Here is an 18,466-nt window from a genome sequence, read left to right on the forward strand (position 1 = left end):
AGCTGTGTGGGAAAGTGGGTCATGATCACTTTGACTTGTGTACAGTGGCAGCGTTTGTTTCAAGCAGGGCAGGTGCAGAGCATGTGGTGTTGGCAGTCGTGCAGAGTTGCACAATCTGTTGGGAGCACGGTATACATTAAACAAAGAATGGAACTGTGCCAGTCATGCATTGGATCGGTCTGGTCCCAGTTCTAAGTGCTTTTGTTCTGTCTTTATTTTAGTGTGGGTGTTTTACGTTCCCATGGTAATGGTGTCCAGAATATATTACAGCTCGGCTTTTGTACCGTTTCCAAAATATTGCCGATATTTCAGCAAATATTGCACAGGCTGCGATTAAATACGGGCTTCCCAACTGATGACCATGGCGAATCTGGCATAATTTACTTTGGAGTTGCAAGAAAGCTGCACATCAGGGGCCCGGGACCGGCTTTTCCCATGTTGAATTGCATGAAATTGTGAATGGGCCGCGGACCCCATAAAATTTACGGGGTACATTGGCCCTCGGTGAGAGTGCTAGCACTGAGCCGATTTTGATACTTAAATTGGTCATTAAGTGTCTGGTTCTTCCCAGTATTAACTGCAGTGTCCTTGGATTCTTCCTATTTCTCATCTGCATGCTGCCCTTGGCGGCGACATCATCCAAAAATACCGCATCGATTTCTACATGTGTGCTGGCAACACCCAGCTCGACTTCATCACCGCCTCTCTCGACCTCCCCACTGTATCGAAAGTGTCACACTGCTTGTCCAACATCCAGTACTGGATGAGCAGAAATTTCCTCCAACTAAATATTGGGGAGACCGAAGTCATTGTCTTCGGTCCCCACCACAAACTCCGTTTCCTTAGCCACCAACTCCATCCCTCTCCCTGGCAACTGTATGAGGTTGAACCAGACTGTTTGCAACCTTGGTGTCGTATTTGACCCCGCGATGAGCTTCTGGCCACATACCTGCTCCATCATGAAGACCGCCTATTTCCACCTCCGTAACATCGCCCGACACCATCCCTGCCTCTGCTCATCTGCTGCTGAAACCCCCATCCACGCCTCTGGACTTGACTATTCCACGCACTCCCTGCCAGCCTCCCACGTTCTACCCTACGTAAACTTGAGGTCATCCAAAACTCTGCTGCCCGTGTCCTAACTCGCACCAAGTCCCATTCACCTATCATCCCTGTTCTCGCTGACTTACATTGGCTCCCGGTTAAACAACGCCTCGATTTCAAAATTCTCATTTTTGTTTTCTAATCCCTCCATGACCTCGCACCTCCCTATTTATAAAAGCATAATGCACAACCCTCCAAGATCTCTGCACTCTAAACTCCTCTCGATCATTCCCGATTTCACTTGCTCCACCATTGGTGGCCGTGCCTTCAGCTGCCAAAGACCCAAGCTCTGGAATTCCCTTCCTAAACCCCTCTGCCTCTCTTTCCTCCTTGAGACACTCCTTAAAACCTACCTCTTTGACCAAGCTTTTGGTCACCTGCGCTAATATCTCGTGTGGCTCGGTGTCCAATTTGTTTTATAATACTCCTGTGAAGCTCCTTGGGACGTTTAACTATGTTAAAGGTGGTGTATAAATACAAGTTGTTGTAATTACAGGAGCTGGATTACTGGTTTTTTTTCTTCAAACAGGGACCAGAAACTCATTCTCTGCTGTACTGTGCTTGCTGAGCCCTCTTACTAGGGACTGTGGGCTGCTCGAGACATTTTGGAACTGATCAAAGTACTTGTTGGAATCTATTAAATGTCAGGCTATAGTTTTTGTAACGCACCATGTACAATACCTGCGCACTGAGCACAAACATCTGCTTCTGTTTATGCCCTTTATTTGGCACCGTGCCGAATTTGAGTATTGGCTTTAGTGGCGGAGGTGCTTTGTGAACTTTATTTGGTAAACAGCTTTTTGAGCGAGTCTTGGTATTTTAGCTCGAAAGTGAAGATTCTAGCTTGCTCTGCTACAAGTTGGGGCTTATGTTTTTGAACTGGTTTTCTTAAATTCTTGGCAAGATTTCAGCGGTTATACTGGTTACTCTTTTTCTCCATCAAAGAAAAAGGTTGTTCCTTTTAAAATGTCAGCATATAGTGATCACAATTCAATCCTGATGCACTGCCTCTGTTCATCATAGAATATACTTGCAGTAAATGACGGTTGTGGGGATTAAAGTATGCAGTGGATTGAAACACTTTATCTGAATTAACTGGATCTACTTCAACACACGCGTACTCTAAATAGTGTTCAGTCGTACTCCAACAAAGAGGCTGGTTAGAATGTGACATTCTCTTTCGTAACTGCTGTTGAAATCGAGTCCATAAATTATTAACCACTATCTAATACGTTTTTAAAACTCCTCTTTTAGAAGGTAAGATGATTGAGCAGGAGAGTGGGAGAGACTGACTTGATGGGTCAAATGACCTCTTCCTGTGCTGTGATATCCTCCGGTTCCAAGTGTGTGTGTGAGTAAGTTTATACACCAAGATCACCACTGGCACCACAGCAGTTTCTCTGTAGAGTCCTTTGCTTTGGATTGCAGTACTTTACAAAGTGTCCTTGTGTTACTCAAACTGATTTGGACTCGTGAGAATAGAATATGGTTGCAGGCAACACTCACGTTGAATTTTTGGCACGCTGCACTTTCAGAATTAATTGATTAGGATGAGCCTTGTTTATATAGACTTTAATACATAAAGTAGCCTAAGACCTTCTCATCCAACAAAGCCAAGTGTACTAACCGCTAATGCTGATGACTTCAGTGCAACGGTCACAGAATCATTGAAATTACAGCATAGCAGCTGCCCGTTTGGTGCATTGTGCCCCTGCTGGTGCCAGCTTCTCAACTCGAGCTATCTAATTGCATTGCCCGGTAGGTTTTTTATATTCTTCTGCTACATGTCCAATTTATTTATAATTAATTATCCAATCTTTTGAAATGCTCTGCGTTCTTCAATAGCCACTCGTGGTAAAACATTCCAAGTTCTAACAGCTTTCTAAAAAATATAGCTTCCCCTTCATTCTTCCAGTGAGTTTATACCCATTGTTACAGATTTCATTACCCCATCAAAGCCTTTTCTAATTCTGAAAAAGGCAGGGGAAAGCTTTAATTTTTCAAGCCCTTCTTCATAACTATAACCTTTCAGTCCGGCTATCATTCCATTGAATATAAGCTGTGCCCTTTCCGTGACTACTTCCTGCGATGAGGTGCCCAGTACTGCACACAGTACCCCAACACTGACCTAATCACAATTGCGATGGCACACTCCCCTATCTTCATTATTAGAATGAAGTGGGAGCTGGAAGAATCTTTTTTCATACAGTGGGCCCTTTAACTGACTGCGCCGCCCATTCAATGGCTCGTGCACGAGCGGTTATTTCAGTTGTAAAGCCATTGAGCAGCCTGCGCAGGACCGCCAGACTGCTGCGCAGTTTAACAGGACCATTGAGTGGGATTAACTAGATTGCTCTTTGACAGAGCCAGCACAGACTTGATGGGCCGAACGGCCTCCTTCTGTGCTGTACTATACTGTGATTAAGTTGACTTCTGTTTGTAAAAGAGATGACAAATGGCAAACTCGAGCAACCTTTTAAATGATGGGTAACGGGTCAGAACATATGGAAAAGGACAGGAAAAGTCCAGCTGGTCCGTCGTGCCTGTAACTTCCGCACACCACCCCCATTCTCTCTTCCTCCACGTGCACACGGGCGAGGCAAGAAACCTCTGGGGAGATTGCTGTCCAACCCCCAAATATGATAAAGCAAGCTTGAGGAGATCACAGTGACTGGGTGACCCAACCCCCAATGATCCAACTACCTTGTAGGTGAAAAGCACCGTATAATAGTATATCAGTGGTGCAAAAGTACATGAAAACGTTGCACTTCTGGCGTTCTAAGCTGTCAGTTACTAATAATGGTGTTCAGAGAGTGCGAGTATCTGCCTTGTATCCACATACTGTATAATTAAATTTAAGAACACCTGGCCAAAGTCATGTCAAGATATTAAGCTATATTCCGTGAATAAATTGGTTATAAAAGTGTTAACAAGTACTGAGAACTGAAAATCTTCACTTTAAAATAGATGTTCCACCTTGTTGACTGGGGCATGATAAATTGCCATTGCGCCAGTCACACACACATACACTTTTTCTATTTTTGCCACTGACGCACTATAGAAAGGGGTCATGTAACAAGTACACGTCCATTCTTTTCTACACGGCTTCCAACTAGTGAGCGAGAGATTTCTGAGTCTAAATCGCATGTTTCATTTTCCAGTTCTGTACTAGAAATTTACGTGTGTCGATGAAGGCCTTTTATGCAAATCTCATGGCTAGAAGCACCATAGTAACCACTGTTATTATAATTATATTGCAGTTTGTGGAAGGAAGTTGTTCAGTGTCAATGAGGAAGTCATTAGACATCTGGAGTAAGCATTGGAACTGGTTGAAATGTGCCAAGACAGTTTCCTCTTCCTCGACAATCTGCAGCAAAGCATCTAGAAATCTTCAGTTCACTTTTAAAGAAGGATGCTTAAGTTTTATTGCCTGTTCCTTGGGCGACCCGACCAGACCCTCCTGAGATTTGAAAGTTCTGTCGTGTACATTCACATCTGCGGAGTACATTCAATATTCCTCCGACCCTGGGGAAGGAGTAAAGAGGCGCTGTGGCTTCTTGGAATCGTTTCAGTTCAGTTTGTCGATTGAAGCTGCCGTGTTCCAGGGTTGACCCCCCCCGCTTGGATTTTTCTCCCCGTGGTGAGGCACTAAAGAAACTCTCCTCTAAGAGCGAAATGTTCATTGGGATGTCCACTTCAACAGTGAATGGTTTCAGTGATCGATTGTGAGCTTGTTACTGCATTTTTGCTCAAATTCTGGTTCTGCAATTGGTTGAAACCCAAGGTGAAGAGTGGAGTTGAGCAACAGAAATACATAAGTGGTACAGTACAATACTGATATCAGCATTCCATATGCAAAGTTAACTTCCCTTGCGGTTGAAATCAGTTTTCCCCCTCCTAAAACTTGTGCCTCTGAAAGTGCTAACTTGCCAGGGTATTGTTCTCGTGGAGCTGGCAGATCGCTGCTAGGTGTTGAAGAAGGGTTCGACCCAAAACGTCAACTCAAATTTCTGTCCACGGATGTTGCCTGACCTACTGAGTTTTTCCAGCATTTTCTGTTGTTATTAGCTAGGTTTCCATTATTTGTTTCAACCTAGCTGGTGAGCATCCACAGACTGTTTGTTTGTGAATTATATCGCACACATCCAAGCCCAATTCTGTTCTCTCTCGACTTCCAGCAAGGGTCAGTGGATAGGAATCAGGAGCAGGGCTTAAAAACAGAAAATGTTGGAAATACTCAGCAGGTCAGGCAGCATCTGTGGAGAGAGAAACAGAGTTAACGTTTCAGGTCTATGACCTTTCATCAGAACTGGAAGAAGTTAGAGATTTAACGGAGTGATTATTTGTACGGTTTTCTGCGCATGCGTTAGAAATGTAACTTTTTAAGCAAGTACAGAGCCAGGGGAAGAAGTGGGGTGGGAGAGAATAAAGGTCTATGATAGGGTGGAGGGCAGGAGTGATTAAATGACAAAACGGGGTGGTCATGGGACAATAAATAAGCAAAGGATGGTGTAAATGGCAACAGCAGAATCAGAAGCAGGGACTGAGATTTTTTAAAAATCTCACCTTCACTAGCTTGGGGAGCTCGGCCAGCCGAGGCCCCTAATTCAGGACAGAATGAGGATCAAAGCTGGGACCTTCTGCTCTGCTTCAGTTACACCAGCCATTTTACACCCTCATCCTCAGCTCTGAAGATTTAACCTAATTGCTTGTGGCTATGTACTGCGTGATGCAAGTGTGTAGTAACATGGGAATCATTACAAATGATTACAAAATATGAATGACATATTTCTATTGATAGAAGCCTAGCTATCTAAGATGAACATCTGACTGAGGTCAGTATCTGTTGATTGTTGGAGAAAGCAGCTTGTTCCACACGTGTATTAAATTGCTTGAAACTTAAAGTGAAGGCTTTGTTTTAGATCAATAATAGTCATTTGGATTATACTGCAGTATATAAATATGTATCTGTGCATCCAAACCAATGATTGGGGCTTATGGTTTTCTACCTTTTGGCTTTAGAATGCTAGCTTTAGATTAAACCTAAAACATTACTGGTTAACACAGCTGGAAGACCTACAGGGCAAGATTGATTCTTGTTGACGAGTGTTTTAAGTCTGGTGAAATGGTTCTTTGATTTAAATTCCTACTGTTTATGGACTGTGGGGTTGTGGCGGCAGTTCCCCACAAACTAAGTTCTCAATCCCAGCTGAGCCATCACCACCGTGTGGATGTCGGGTACTCCGAAATGGGTGAGGGAAGTTGAGGGGAGAATCACTGGAAGTTGTCCACATGGGGAGGGAATGGTTTGGAGGGCAGGGTGGGGGTCACCTGGTACCATCGTGTGGGGGCCAGGTACTTCCATATAGGGAGAGAAGGCAGTATGGGAGGAAGTGGCTGTTGAAGGGATTCGCAAAATTTCATATGTTTCCCCCCCCCCCCGAAGATTAATTGGAGTTATTAAAGAAACCTTGGAGTGACTGTGTTTTAGAAATCCAGGGCCTCTCAAAATGGCAGCGGTCAGACACATGGCCAAAGGGCCTGCGGCATCCATATGGATTTTCTGATAGCTTCACAGACTGCATGTTTAATTTGAACAATGCAGTGAGGCAAGCTCAGTTGTACTCACGCCCTGAGGCAGGTTATCAATTGTTTGCCTACACAATCTAAGTTCGGGCGGAGATAGTCCCAGTTGCTTGAGGAACATTCAGAACAATTGAGGAACATTCAGAACAATTAAGGACATTCAGAAAACAATGGAAAGGCAGTTGTGGTACTGATCGGTGCCATCAACGTAAATGGGCCAAAATCAAGGTCCTCTTGTCTTACGTTTTCGAGCCCAAATCGGACAATGGAACGGACTGATGAGGCGCGATAATGACCCATTGCCGAGAGGATATAACTGGGGCGGCCCAGCACCTCTCTCTCTCTCTCTCTCCGCCTCGGCCCAGTGTCCTGTTTGTCTGCTAGCAACCAAGAAGGAAAACCATCTAGAAAGCATCGCAAGCACATTTTGACGGCAGCAGCGGGGCACAAGGGCCAGGCCTTTTCATCTGTTTCACCGGTGAGCATTATCTTTCTGGCCGTCACAAGACAACCTAGCTAGGTGTAAGGGTGGGAGTTAAAGGGGTATTACAAAATTGTGATTTTAGAATTTTTCCCTCGTTGTGTCCGTTTCTTCTCCTGTTAAGTGTAAAACTATTGCATCCATAACGATTTCTTTTATCTTCTGTATAATACTGTTTTTCTTGTAGTGTTAGCTTTTCTAATTAATAAACATTGGTTTTCCTTGCACCAATCCACTGGTCTGTTCGTTTGTCCTTGTTACCACTCGATAAGTCCTGAGCTCAGAATCAGGAAGGGGAAAGCGATTCGCAACCGCACAGCGGGCAGGGCAGCTCAGGAAAACATAACTGGCTGACCTACAATAAGCCCCTGGAACAAAATCCCCTACAGAAATGGCGAGCCAGCCAGGAGGTCAGGCGAAAGTGTGTAACAAGGCAGACAGTGGTGCGGAGGAGGAATCCGCAATGGAGGAAAGGTTGTCTACCTATGTGTGCGGCAAGGTAAATATCGCGAAAAAGTGGGTGAGCAATATGTTAAAAGCCGAGCGTCCCCTAGAGGCAGCCGCCCAGTGGACGGCTAGTAAAGAGCGCCACAAGGGCATTGAAAAAGCGGTATGACTTATGTGTTATAAAATAAAAAGCAGGTTCTGATACTGGACCAAGCAGTGGCCAGTAAGGAAACTAAAATAAGGCATTTGTCCCGGGAGCTGCAGGAAAAGGTTGCAGCGGAAGGGAAGGTGCTAGTGGCCCTGGAGGCTGTAAGCCAGGAGAGGGCAGCGATGGTCCGGGACCATCGGGGGAAGGTAGAGCACATGGAAAGCCAGGCCGCTGAAGTGCAGCGTGAGCACCAGGCCAGGGTAGAAAGGCTGGAAGGCAAGATAGCTGAGCTGGAGGGGAGCGCTAGGTTCAGGGCAGAACACATAGAATATCAGGCAAGAGAATCCAGGGAGAAAGAGAGGAGATTAAAGACGGAGATTGGCCGCCTCACGGGGGAACTGAAGGCACAGGAGGAAAAGGTAGGCGAAGTAAAAGCAGCCTATAAGCTGGCCTGCGCTCGGGGGTTTGAGGAGGCAGATCCTGGCCCCTGCAGGCAAGAAATAGAAAGCTTGAGCATGGCTTTAGCGAGGGCGAAGGGCATGGTATGCCTCATTAGCCCGAAGGCAGGTCAGTCGGATTTTACCGGCAACCCAAGCAGGGAAGTCCCACAGGCAGCTCCCAGAACGACACTGGTTAGGGAACCAGAGGTTTCACGGCCACCACCCATAGCCCCGAGTTTTCAGGAGGTCTGGCAGCAAGGTGGGGGTGGAGGATGAAGCATTAGGGGAGACCCAGCAAGCCCTGGTAGAGAGACCGGGACCAGTGTACCCCCTCCGACAACGGAGGTATGGCCCGCCCGCCGATGGCGAGGACCTAGGGGCCATGCAGAACCAGTTTGTAGTGCCGCATGGCACCCAACAGCTCAGAGCCATGGTTAGCCATATCCCTAAGCTTACAGTGAAGGGAGACCCCTCTCTGCACTTCCGTGAGATAGAGCAGGCAGCGTGCGTTAATGACTGCGCTGAAGCAGAACAAACAAAAATGCTGCTGTTTTCTCTGGGTAGTGACCTCCTCCAAACCTTATCAGATGAGTGCAAAAAGGGGCAGAAGGATTACGAGGAGTTAAGGGATGAGATATTGGAGGCCATGGGACTAAATGACGGGAGTCCGTTCGCCCGGGTGGAAAAAACGGTACAGCTCCCCGGGGAGTCCCCACAGGCGTTTGCAGACAGGCTGTGGCCAGTCTACCGGAGCGCATGCCCGGGAATGCCAGTGCGGGCATTCCTGAACAGAGATCAATTGGCCCATTGGCTCCGCTGTCTCACGACAAACTGCCTGCCCCAAATTCGAACTCACGCTGCGGCCTGGTTTGACCCCCGAAGCCCCCAGACCACCGAAGAAACGGTGATCCGCCAGCTCACAGCGTTTAGAAATATCAGGGGTATCGAGACGCCCCAACCCAAGGGGAAAGTCCACGAGGTTAAACCAGGGGCCCAGCATAAAAGGGAATGGCACCAGGAAGGGAATCGTCCCGCCCAGGCTAAGTTAAACTGCTATGGGTGCGGGAAGGACGGCCACTGGCGCAAAGATTGTAAAAACCCCTGGAAGGACACCAAGGGAAAGAATCCCCCCGCCCCAGCCCAAAAAGCAGCGACGGGGGAGGCAGAGACAGGAATTACCCCCGCTGCCATGGAGTCATTTTTTGAGGCCATGCGATCTTTTATGGCCAGCCAGGGAAAAATAGCAGCCACTACCAGTGTGGTAGCTCCCTCAACCCCCTCTGACGAAGCCCCGCAATGACTAGAGCCCGCACAGCCTGTCTACCTGTGTGCTCTCCGGTATGATGGATGGAAGAGACCGCTCGTGCAGATGGAGGTAGAGAAGGTTAAAGGGACTTATTTGGATACGAGGGCATCATGCACCGTGATCCATGCAGCTAATCCCACCACCTCACCTCTGTCTAGCGGAGTTCCATACGTTCTATCGGGGTTCACCGGTAAGGAACTGGCGGGAGCATTCTCCAAGCCGCTCTCAATCCGCCTGGGCCCACTCCAAACCAAGTGGACGTGTGTCCTGGCGAGGTGGGAAGCGGAGGGAGGAAAGGGGATCCTCGGGGCTGACTTCATCGTGGGCCACGGGATCCTCGTGGATCTCCGAAATCATTGCCTTTGGGGAGCCGACACGGGTGAGGAGAATGGCGTGGTAGTTATCCCAGGAAAAGAAGGGAAGGGAACCCTGTGTACTGTGAAGCCGCAAGGAGGTTACGACCTCGGGCTCATGGTGGAGGGTGTCCTGGAGGAATTTAAAGCATTCGTGCAGGCTCACCTAGCTGCGTTCGTCACACACAAACACGACTGCGGGAGGGTCACTGGGTTTGAGGTCAGGGTAGACGGGGACCCCATGGCCCGGCCCCAGAAGCAGTATAACTTCCCCAGAGAAGCAGAGCCCGACATGGAGGCAGCCATGTCCTCTTTAGTACAGCAGGGAGTGTTGAGGCCCATAGCCACCCATGTTAATTCTCCGCTTTGGCCGGTCAAGAAACCGGACAATTCATGGAGAGCCACGGTGGACTATCGGGTGCTCAACAGCAATATCCCCGCGTGCGCCCCCACGGTGGCAGCAGTCGCCGACCTCATCGGAAGCATTCCAGCATCCGCGACTACGTTCACGGTGCTGGATATTTCGAATGGGTTTTGGCCGATCCCCTTGAGGGAAGACCAGTATAAGTTCGCCTTTACTTTTAAAGGGCAACAGTATACTTGGAACTGCTTGCCGCAAGGTTTTCATAACAGCCCCAGCATCTTTCACCAGTGCATGGCGAGTAGTTTAAAGGAATTTAGCCAGCCCACCCAATTGGTGCAGTATGTAGACGACCTGCTCTTGTTTACCGACTCAGTCGGAGAGCATGGCCCGCTACTGGCCGAATTGCTGGAGCTGCTCCAGAGTAAAGGGTTTAAGGTCAACCCAAAGAAGGCGCAGATCGGCCAGCGGGAAGTTAAATTCCTGGGCCTGACCGTCCGCGCAGGAGAACGAGCCATAGACAGGGCTAGGAGGGAAGCGGTCCAAGAGCTACCAGTCCCCAGTACTGTGAGGGGTGTGAGGTCGTTCTTGGGGCTAACCGGGTACTGCAGGGATTTTATTGAGGATTATGCAGCCCCTCTGCTCCGACTCCTACACAAGGGAGTGGAGTGGTCTTGGGATGAGGGGTGCCAGGCAGCATTTGTCCAGCTCAAGAGGGACCTGCAGACCGCACCAGCACTGGGAGCGATAGATGGAGGGAGAGAGTTCTTTCTGGAGGTAGCGGCCAGCGGGGATAATCTCAGTGCTGTGCTGCTCCAGGAGCGGCACGGCAGGCTAAGACCCGTGGTCTACTCCTCCAGAGCACTCACTGACGTGGAAAGGAGCTACTCAATTTGCGAGCGGCACCTTTTGGCCACGTATTGGGCCGTGAAAAGATCCTTGATCTTCACAGGCACCTCTCCTATCACCCTCCTCACGCATCACACGCCCACCCAGATGCTTCTGGACGGGAGGATTAAAGATGGGACAGTCAGCAGTGCCCGCATTGCGCGCTGGACCCTCCTCCTTTCCCAGATGGATCTGAGGGTGAGGGGCCTTTGCGAGCCGAAGCTCGCGGCTAACATGGTATATCCCGGAACAGCCCATCAGTGTTCCATAGAAGGGGTATGGGAGGTGAACATTGGTCTACGGGCCGGGACACATCCCACAGGCCGTGAGATCTATGTAGACGGTTCCAGCATGGTATCCGCTGGTGAACGTCTCACAGGATGTGGAGTCTATCACCCATCGGCTAACATTGCCTTGGCGATCAAGCTCCCCAGCACCATGAGCGCCCAGCAGGCTGAACTGTCCGCGGTGGTGTACGTGGTTACCCACCCCGAAATCTTTCCCACCCCATACACGATTTGCTCGGACAGTATGTTCACTTGCAACTCGTGCACGGAATACCTGGCCATCTGGTCCCGTCGCGGATATACCTCCGCCGACGGGAGGCTCTTAACAGTAAAACCCCTGCTGGAGAAAATCGTGGCAGTCGTGGGGGAGGAAGGCGAGGTCTTCATCCACAAAGTGAAGGCCCACTCCTCCACAGAACCCCGCAGCCAGGGCAACCAGCAAGCCGACACGCTGGCCAAGGAGGGTGCCCGCACTGAAATTTTCTGGGACCCCTATGGGTCCGGGCCCGTGGCGGCAGTTAGAGGCAGGGGTGGGACCCAGAGGAACTTAGGGGTAGCATTAGCCCCGGATCTTAAAACGACCCAAGCCCAGGACCCTGTCCTGAAAACCGTCACTAGCGCAGTGAGCGAGGGTAGGAGGATAGAAGGCCCTTACGGCGTGGCAGCCCTCTCCATAAGAGAAGGCATGCTGTTTAAGGAAGGACAGTGGGTAGTACCCCAGCAGCACCGGAGGGAGTTCCTTCAACCAGCCCATGAAGGGCCGGGAGCAGGACACCCCGGGCCTGAGGCCACCTGGCAGCGGGTGGAACAGGCGGGATGGTGGCCAGAACTCCGGGAAGATGTCCGCGAGTTCTGCGCTAGCTGTCTTGTGTGCGCTGCAAATAACCCCGACCCCCACAGAAGGAAGGTGCCCATGGGACACGTTAGGAGGGTAGAGGGACCATGGCAGTCGATCCAGATCGACTACATCGGGCCCCTGCCCACCACCCAGGGAGGCTACAAATACTGCCTCGTCCTGGTGGACGTGTTTTCCAAGTGGGTCGAGGCCTTCCCCTGTAGAAAAGCCACAGCATTAGGGACTGCAAGGATCTTGGTACGGGAGGTGTTCTCGCGGTGGGGGCTACCCCAGTTTGTGGAGTCCGACCAGGGAAGCCACTTCACCGGCCGGGTCATGCAGAATACCCTTATGCTGCTCGGTATTCAGGGGAAGTGGCACGTAGCCCACAATCCACAGTCCTCAGGGATTGTGGAACGCATGAACCGCACCGTCAAAGAAAGGCTGAGGAAGGAGACAGTGGACTCGCCCCAAAAATGGGCAGAGGTCCTGCCTCTAGTCCTCATGGGGATCCGGGCCAGTCAGTCAAAGAGTACGGGGTATTCCCCGCACGAGCTCATGACCGGTAGGGTCATGAGAACCCCCACCCATGTCCTAGCCCCAGTTCTTACTGAAGGGCAGCTTCGGGAGGTAAACCGGGATAAATTCGCCCGAACACTCCTCGAGCGCCTGAAGCAGATTTACGAACAGGCAGCAGGTAGTATGGGGAAGCAGCATCGGAATAACCGATTGCTGCTCGAGCCTAACAAAAGTCATCAGTGGGAGATAGGGGACCAGGTAATGGTGAGGAACTACGCCCGAGTAGGGAGTTTGGAGCCACTGTACATGGGACCCTATAGCATAGTAGCTAAAACCAGCCCCATGGTTTACGCCGTAAAATTGCCCCGGCGGACGAAATGGTTTCATGTAAACCAATGTAAGCTGTTTAGACCGGAGGCGAAAAAGCAGGCAGCTGGGATCCAACCCGAGGTTAGAAATCCTCAGGTCCCAGCTCACAGGCAGCACATGCAGGCGCAGTCGCGTGTGTCAGGGGAGGGAGGAGTCACCCAGGCCCCTGTCCAAACCACTCCCCCTCTCTTCTGGGACTCAGATGGGGAGGAGGAGGAGCCCGAGGCAGGTAGCCCCGCCCCCGACCCAGGTTTTGAACCTGGAGAGGAAAACTCCCAGCCAGCGGCAGCAGGCAGCGAGGGGTTGCTTGTCCCCAGCTCAGACTTGGGAAGGGAGGAGCCACAGGGGAAAAGCCCCCAGCCAGCGAGGACTGTGACCCACAGCAAGGGTCCGCTCACCAGGGTAGCCCCACCAATAGCACTTCCTAGGAGGTCCCCTCGGACACCCCAGCCTAGGAAGACATGGTCGCCGGCTCCCCAGTTTAAAGGGACTACCTCCCGTGTTAAAGTTAAGTCGAAAGACAAAGGTCCTCAGCCAGCAGTCGCGGGCTGTGAGGGACCGGAAGGAAAGGTCAGTACAGCCATGCCGCAGGGAGCAGCCTGCAGCAGTCCTGACAGAATTTGAGCTGGCCGCTCGGAGACGGGCGGCGGATGTATATAACTTTAGCAGTTAAGTTTGTAGTTTTAAGTTAGGATGTTTAGGTTAATTATAAGGTGTGGAACCGTAGTGTAATTTTAACATGGAACCGTTCCAGTGTTGTCTACGTGAGCCGAGGTCGAGGGACCCGCTCACACTTCACCCGAGCCAGGAAGCCTACAGGGAGCCCGGCTAGATATTCTTTATCTTTTACAGGGAATTAAAAGGGAATGTTCGGAGGCGTGATCCTGCTCGCCCTGTCTGGGCTGAGCCTCACGAGAAGGGGTGACACCAAGGACCACCACATCTTCGGATGCTCCGGAAAAACGGCGCCCCTAGCCCACGATGGGAGTGGCCTACGCGAGGCAGATGAAATCGCCTTGTACACTCACGAGGGGAGATGGCCTGGATGGCTGGGGTCAAATTCGACCCAGTACTCGAGCCAGACCGGTTTTTCATATGGGGAGACCTCCCTCCAGTGCCCGAGGATATGAATTGTCACCCCAAGGATTAGCGTCACCATGGGAAAAGGAATATGTTTGCCATGTAAAGGCAACGTTCCCCTAGATAGGTGGTGGTGGCTTAGAAAATTAAGTAAGGATATGGGGAACCCCAGGGTAGAGTGGGAGAGGTTAGGGAATAACACCCACAGGACCATCACAGGGACCCAGGGAGGGTTAAGTGTGTGCTGGGACAAATGGGAACCGGATCAGGGGACCTATGTCTGTATGTGGGGTTCAGAGAAGGTCTGTCCCACAGGCATTTCCATCATTTTCCGCAGCCAGTGGCAAGATAACGGGAGGGGGATGGATTGGGAATCGCGCCTGGACGCATGCGCGATCCCATACTCCCCAATCTCGGTTAATGCCACTGAATTAGTGACCCGTCCCCGACAGCCCCTGCCCAAGGCCCCGACGTCACAGACTGTAGCAGAGGGATGCCCCACCACCACCAAGGGACCAGGGAACGGCCTGGTGCTGATATCCACAGACCAGGTGCTGTATCAAGGGGTGCATTACGCGGTGGCCTCGGTGATTTTAAATCTCACAGAGGTGCACTTGCCCGCGTGGTGCCCTGCAGAGACGGCCAAACTATATCAAGCCCTGTTAAAAGAAACGTTTCAAAGGTTTTATGAATTTGATTTTTCGGAGGTCGATAAGACCAAATTATATACGCATAGCCGCGAGGCTGGGGACTGGGTGGGGAGACAAAAGAGGGGTAGTGTTAACGGGTTTTAATACGGGGTCTTCGGTCATTAATAGTTTAGATGACATTGAACTGCAGTCGCAGATCAACGGTTTGAAGGCCCAGTTAAAGAAGGTTTTGACTGATGAGAATAAGGTGGTGGGTTCGGAACTGCACGAAGACCAGGCCATGACTCTCCATTTAAAGGAGATCATAGCGGAGCTGGAGAAGCATGCAAAGACGGTGAATGCGCTCATTAGGGAGGATCGGAATGCATCAGACCAGGCGGCGCAAAACGAGGTGTGCGTTTTGTACGGGGCATGGTTGCTAGGCGAGGGCCGCAATAATCTGGAGGATCTAAAACAAGGTTTGGTCCCGTCCTGGATCAGCAACAAGCACCTCGCAGCCCTCCACCCTTTTGAGAACACATTAAGTCCGTGCCAACTCTGCCTAGCTTCTGAGGCCTACCCAGTCCCAGTGGACTGTGGGCGTTCCAACCACACCATCATAGGGATAGTTGTAAGGATGCCAGTCATGGGCGGGACGGCCCGACCTGCGCCGGTATACAGGGTGGAGAACATTGGAGTCATTCAGGGGGGTGCACACATTCGTTTTACAGCGGTCCCACCCTACCTCATAAAGTGGGAGCATGCTATGACGGGTACTGACCTCCCTGGGTGCTGTAGCCGGGGATCACACACAATCCTGTGTCCCCAGCACTTGAACGCCTATTCAAATCCACAGTGCGGGTTCAGAGCTGCTGACGCGAAGCCTATAAACTGCACCATGGAAGCCATGGCACAAGGCCATGTCCCCCCCCAGGTGGTGTATATAGGAGGTGGGACATACTGCGTCACCACAGCAGCGTCCCACTACCAGCACGGTCAGCACAGCTGGTGCGCGGTGAGTGACAGCAGTTTCTGCTTTAAACCCGAGGCAGAAGTTCAAGTGGCACAGTCACGAATTGTCCCCATCCCTGAACCATCCACTGTTCACCTCACTGTGAAAGAAAATTTCACCAACCTCAAAGTATGTAGCCCACTTCGGCTACCAGATCCCCCCCTCTCCCAGAACACCTCGTTAAACTATTAAAAGCAGTAGTGGTTTCCCAAAAACACTTTTACACGCTGGAACAGAAGACTGTCCAGAGAGGGGCCGATATTCTCAGTATTACGACCCCACCCTGGTGGGACATCTTTGAGAATATAGAGGTCACCTCCTGGATTCGTCTGGCATCGCACATACTAGTAATCTGTCAGCTCGGGATCGTCCTCTACCTGGTTTGCGTCCAGTGTAGGAAAAGGAGTCCCGAGGTGGTAGTTAGAACACAAAGGGTATGGAAGGACCAGTATGCTCGGGTAGACGGAACACCCGTGTGAGTTCTGTGATGCATCACTTGCGAGTGATGGCAGCCTGTTTCATTATTTTAATAAAGAATGCATAGTATGTGAAATACTGTTTCATCCCAAGTGGTGCAGGGGTATTTGGACCCCTCCGTGCTGGGATTGTTGTAATTCAACCTTGTTTTCTATCCGAATGCCTGCTGTACACCGGGGCTCTCTCCAAGTAAGGGAATGTATGTGTCGAGGGATTGGGGATAGGTAATAAAGGGGAGGGTTGTTTGTGGCGGTCAGGAATTTTGCTCACCTTGAATGGACACTTCAAGCAAGTTTAAGTATCCACAGGGGGGGACTGAAGGGATTCGCAAAATTTCATATGTTCCCCCCCCCCCCCCCCCGAAGATTAATTGGAGTTATTAAAGAAACCTTGGAGTGACTGTGTTTTAAAAATCCAGGGCCCCTCAAAATGGCTGCGGTCAGACACATGGCCAAAGGGCCTGCGGCATCGATATGGATTTTCTGATAGCTTCACAGACTGCATGTTTAATTTGAACAATGCAGTGAGGCAAGCTCAGTTGTATTCACGTCCTGAGGCAGGTTATCAATTGTTTGCCTACACAATCTAAGTTCGGGCGGAGATAGTCCCAGTTGCTTGAGGAACATTCAGAACAATTAAGGACATTCAGAAAACAATGGAAAGGCAGTTGTGGTACTGATCGGTGCCATCAACGTAAATGGGCCAAAATCAAGGTCCTCTTGTCTTACGTTTTCGAGCCTAAATCGGACAATGGAACGGACTGATGAGGCGCGATAATGACCCATTGCCGAGAGGATATAACTGGGGCGGCCCAGCACCCCCCTCTCTCTCTTCGCCTCGGCCCAGTGTCCTGTTTGTCTGCTAGCAACCAAGAAGGAAAACCATCTAGAAAGCATCGCAAGCACATTTTGACGGCAGCAGCGGGGCACAAGGGCCAGGCCTTTTCATCTGTTTCACCGGTGAGCATTATCTTTCTGGCCGTCACAAGACAACCTAGCTAGGTGTAAGGGTGGGAGTTAAAGGGGTATTACAAAATTGTGATTTTAGAATTTTTCCCTCGTTGTGTCCGTTTCTTCTCCCGTTAAGTGTAAAACTATTGCATCCATAACGATTTCTTTTATCTTCTGTATAATACTGTTTTTCTTGTAGTGTTAGCTTTTCTAATTAATAAACATTGGTTTTCCTTGCACCAATCCACTGGTCTGTTCGTTTGTCCTTGTTACCACTCGATAAGTCCTGAGCTCAGAATCAGGAAGGGGAAAGCGATTCGCAACCACACAGCGGGCAGGGCAGCTCAGGAAAACATAACTGGCTGACCTACAATAAGCCCCTGGAACAAAACCCCCGACACTGTGGTCTGAGTTAATTCTATTTTTATTCAGACTCAGTGCTTGTGATTTCGGGAACGGTTTTGGAAAAATGAATAACCAGAACAAGTGAGCTGAGCCAATATCCGAAACTACTTAATAACCCAGGATAATGGTGCTGGTATTTTTATTTGCATGTTAATTAGATCCTCACACTCTCTCGATTACCGACAACAGATAAATGGAAGTTGTTGCAGCAAGTTTACTGATCAAGTTTACTTGCCTTAAAAAAAAAAGAACAACAGTTTCTGCGACAAAAAATGAAATACTGGAAGCATACACTGTTTTAGGCTAGGCCTTCGTTTCAGAACTGAAAGATGAAATGTGATGAAATCAGGAAAAGGAGATGGGGTGGGGGAAACAAAGATACTCCAGTATAGATAATAAAAGAAAAGCATGATTGCATAATCTCAGTCAGACAGTAAAAAGAGGCATCAAAGAAATATATGATCCAGTTGTCTGACGTCAGAGAGGGTTTTTAATGAGATGTAAGAAAAAATGAACACCGAGCCGCAAGATTAGGCGGGGTAACCGAAACCTTGGTCAAAGATTTGGTTTTGAAGGAGGCCCTTTAAGGTGGGGTGGGAGGTGGAGAGGCGGAAGGGAATTGCAGAGCGCAGGGCCTCAGCACCTGAAGGCACACCTGAAATAATGGAGCAAATAAAATCCTGGAACTCCCTCCCTAACAGCACTGTGGGAGTTCTTCACCACACGGACTGCAGCGGTTCAAGAAGGCGGCTCACCACCACCTTCTGATGGGCGATAAATGTTGGTCTT

The 18,466-nt window shown here is 49.9% G+C and overlaps 2 protein-coding genes across 2 annotated transcripts in view; both read left to right on the top strand.

The window, feature by feature from the left end:
• Positions 1 to 18,466, top strand: part of LOC147105002 (leucine-rich repeats and immunoglobulin-like domains protein 2) — a 121,334-nt gene that overhangs the window by 34,849 nt on the left and 68,019 nt on the right. The gene's annotated exons all lie outside the window — the stretch shown is intronic.
• Positions 650 to 17,515, top strand: LOC147105003 (uncharacterized). The gene is made up of 2 exons (XM_086011001.1): positions 650 to 7,168; positions 13,977 to 17,515. The coding sequence occupies exon 2, from the start codon at positions 14,892 to 14,894 to the stop codon at positions 16,035 to 16,037; it is 1,146 nt and encodes a 381-aa protein (XP_085867127.1). The 5' UTR covers positions 650 to 7,168; positions 13,977 to 14,891; the 3' UTR covers positions 16,038 to 17,515.

This window comes from Somniosus microcephalus, chromosome 18, assembly GCF_052327205.1.
Source record: "Somniosus microcephalus isolate GS21.2 chromosome 18, FLI_Smic_1.0, whole genome shotgun sequence".
Taxonomy (NCBI): Eukaryota; Metazoa; Chordata; class Chondrichthyes; order Squaliformes; family Somniosidae; genus Somniosus; species Somniosus microcephalus.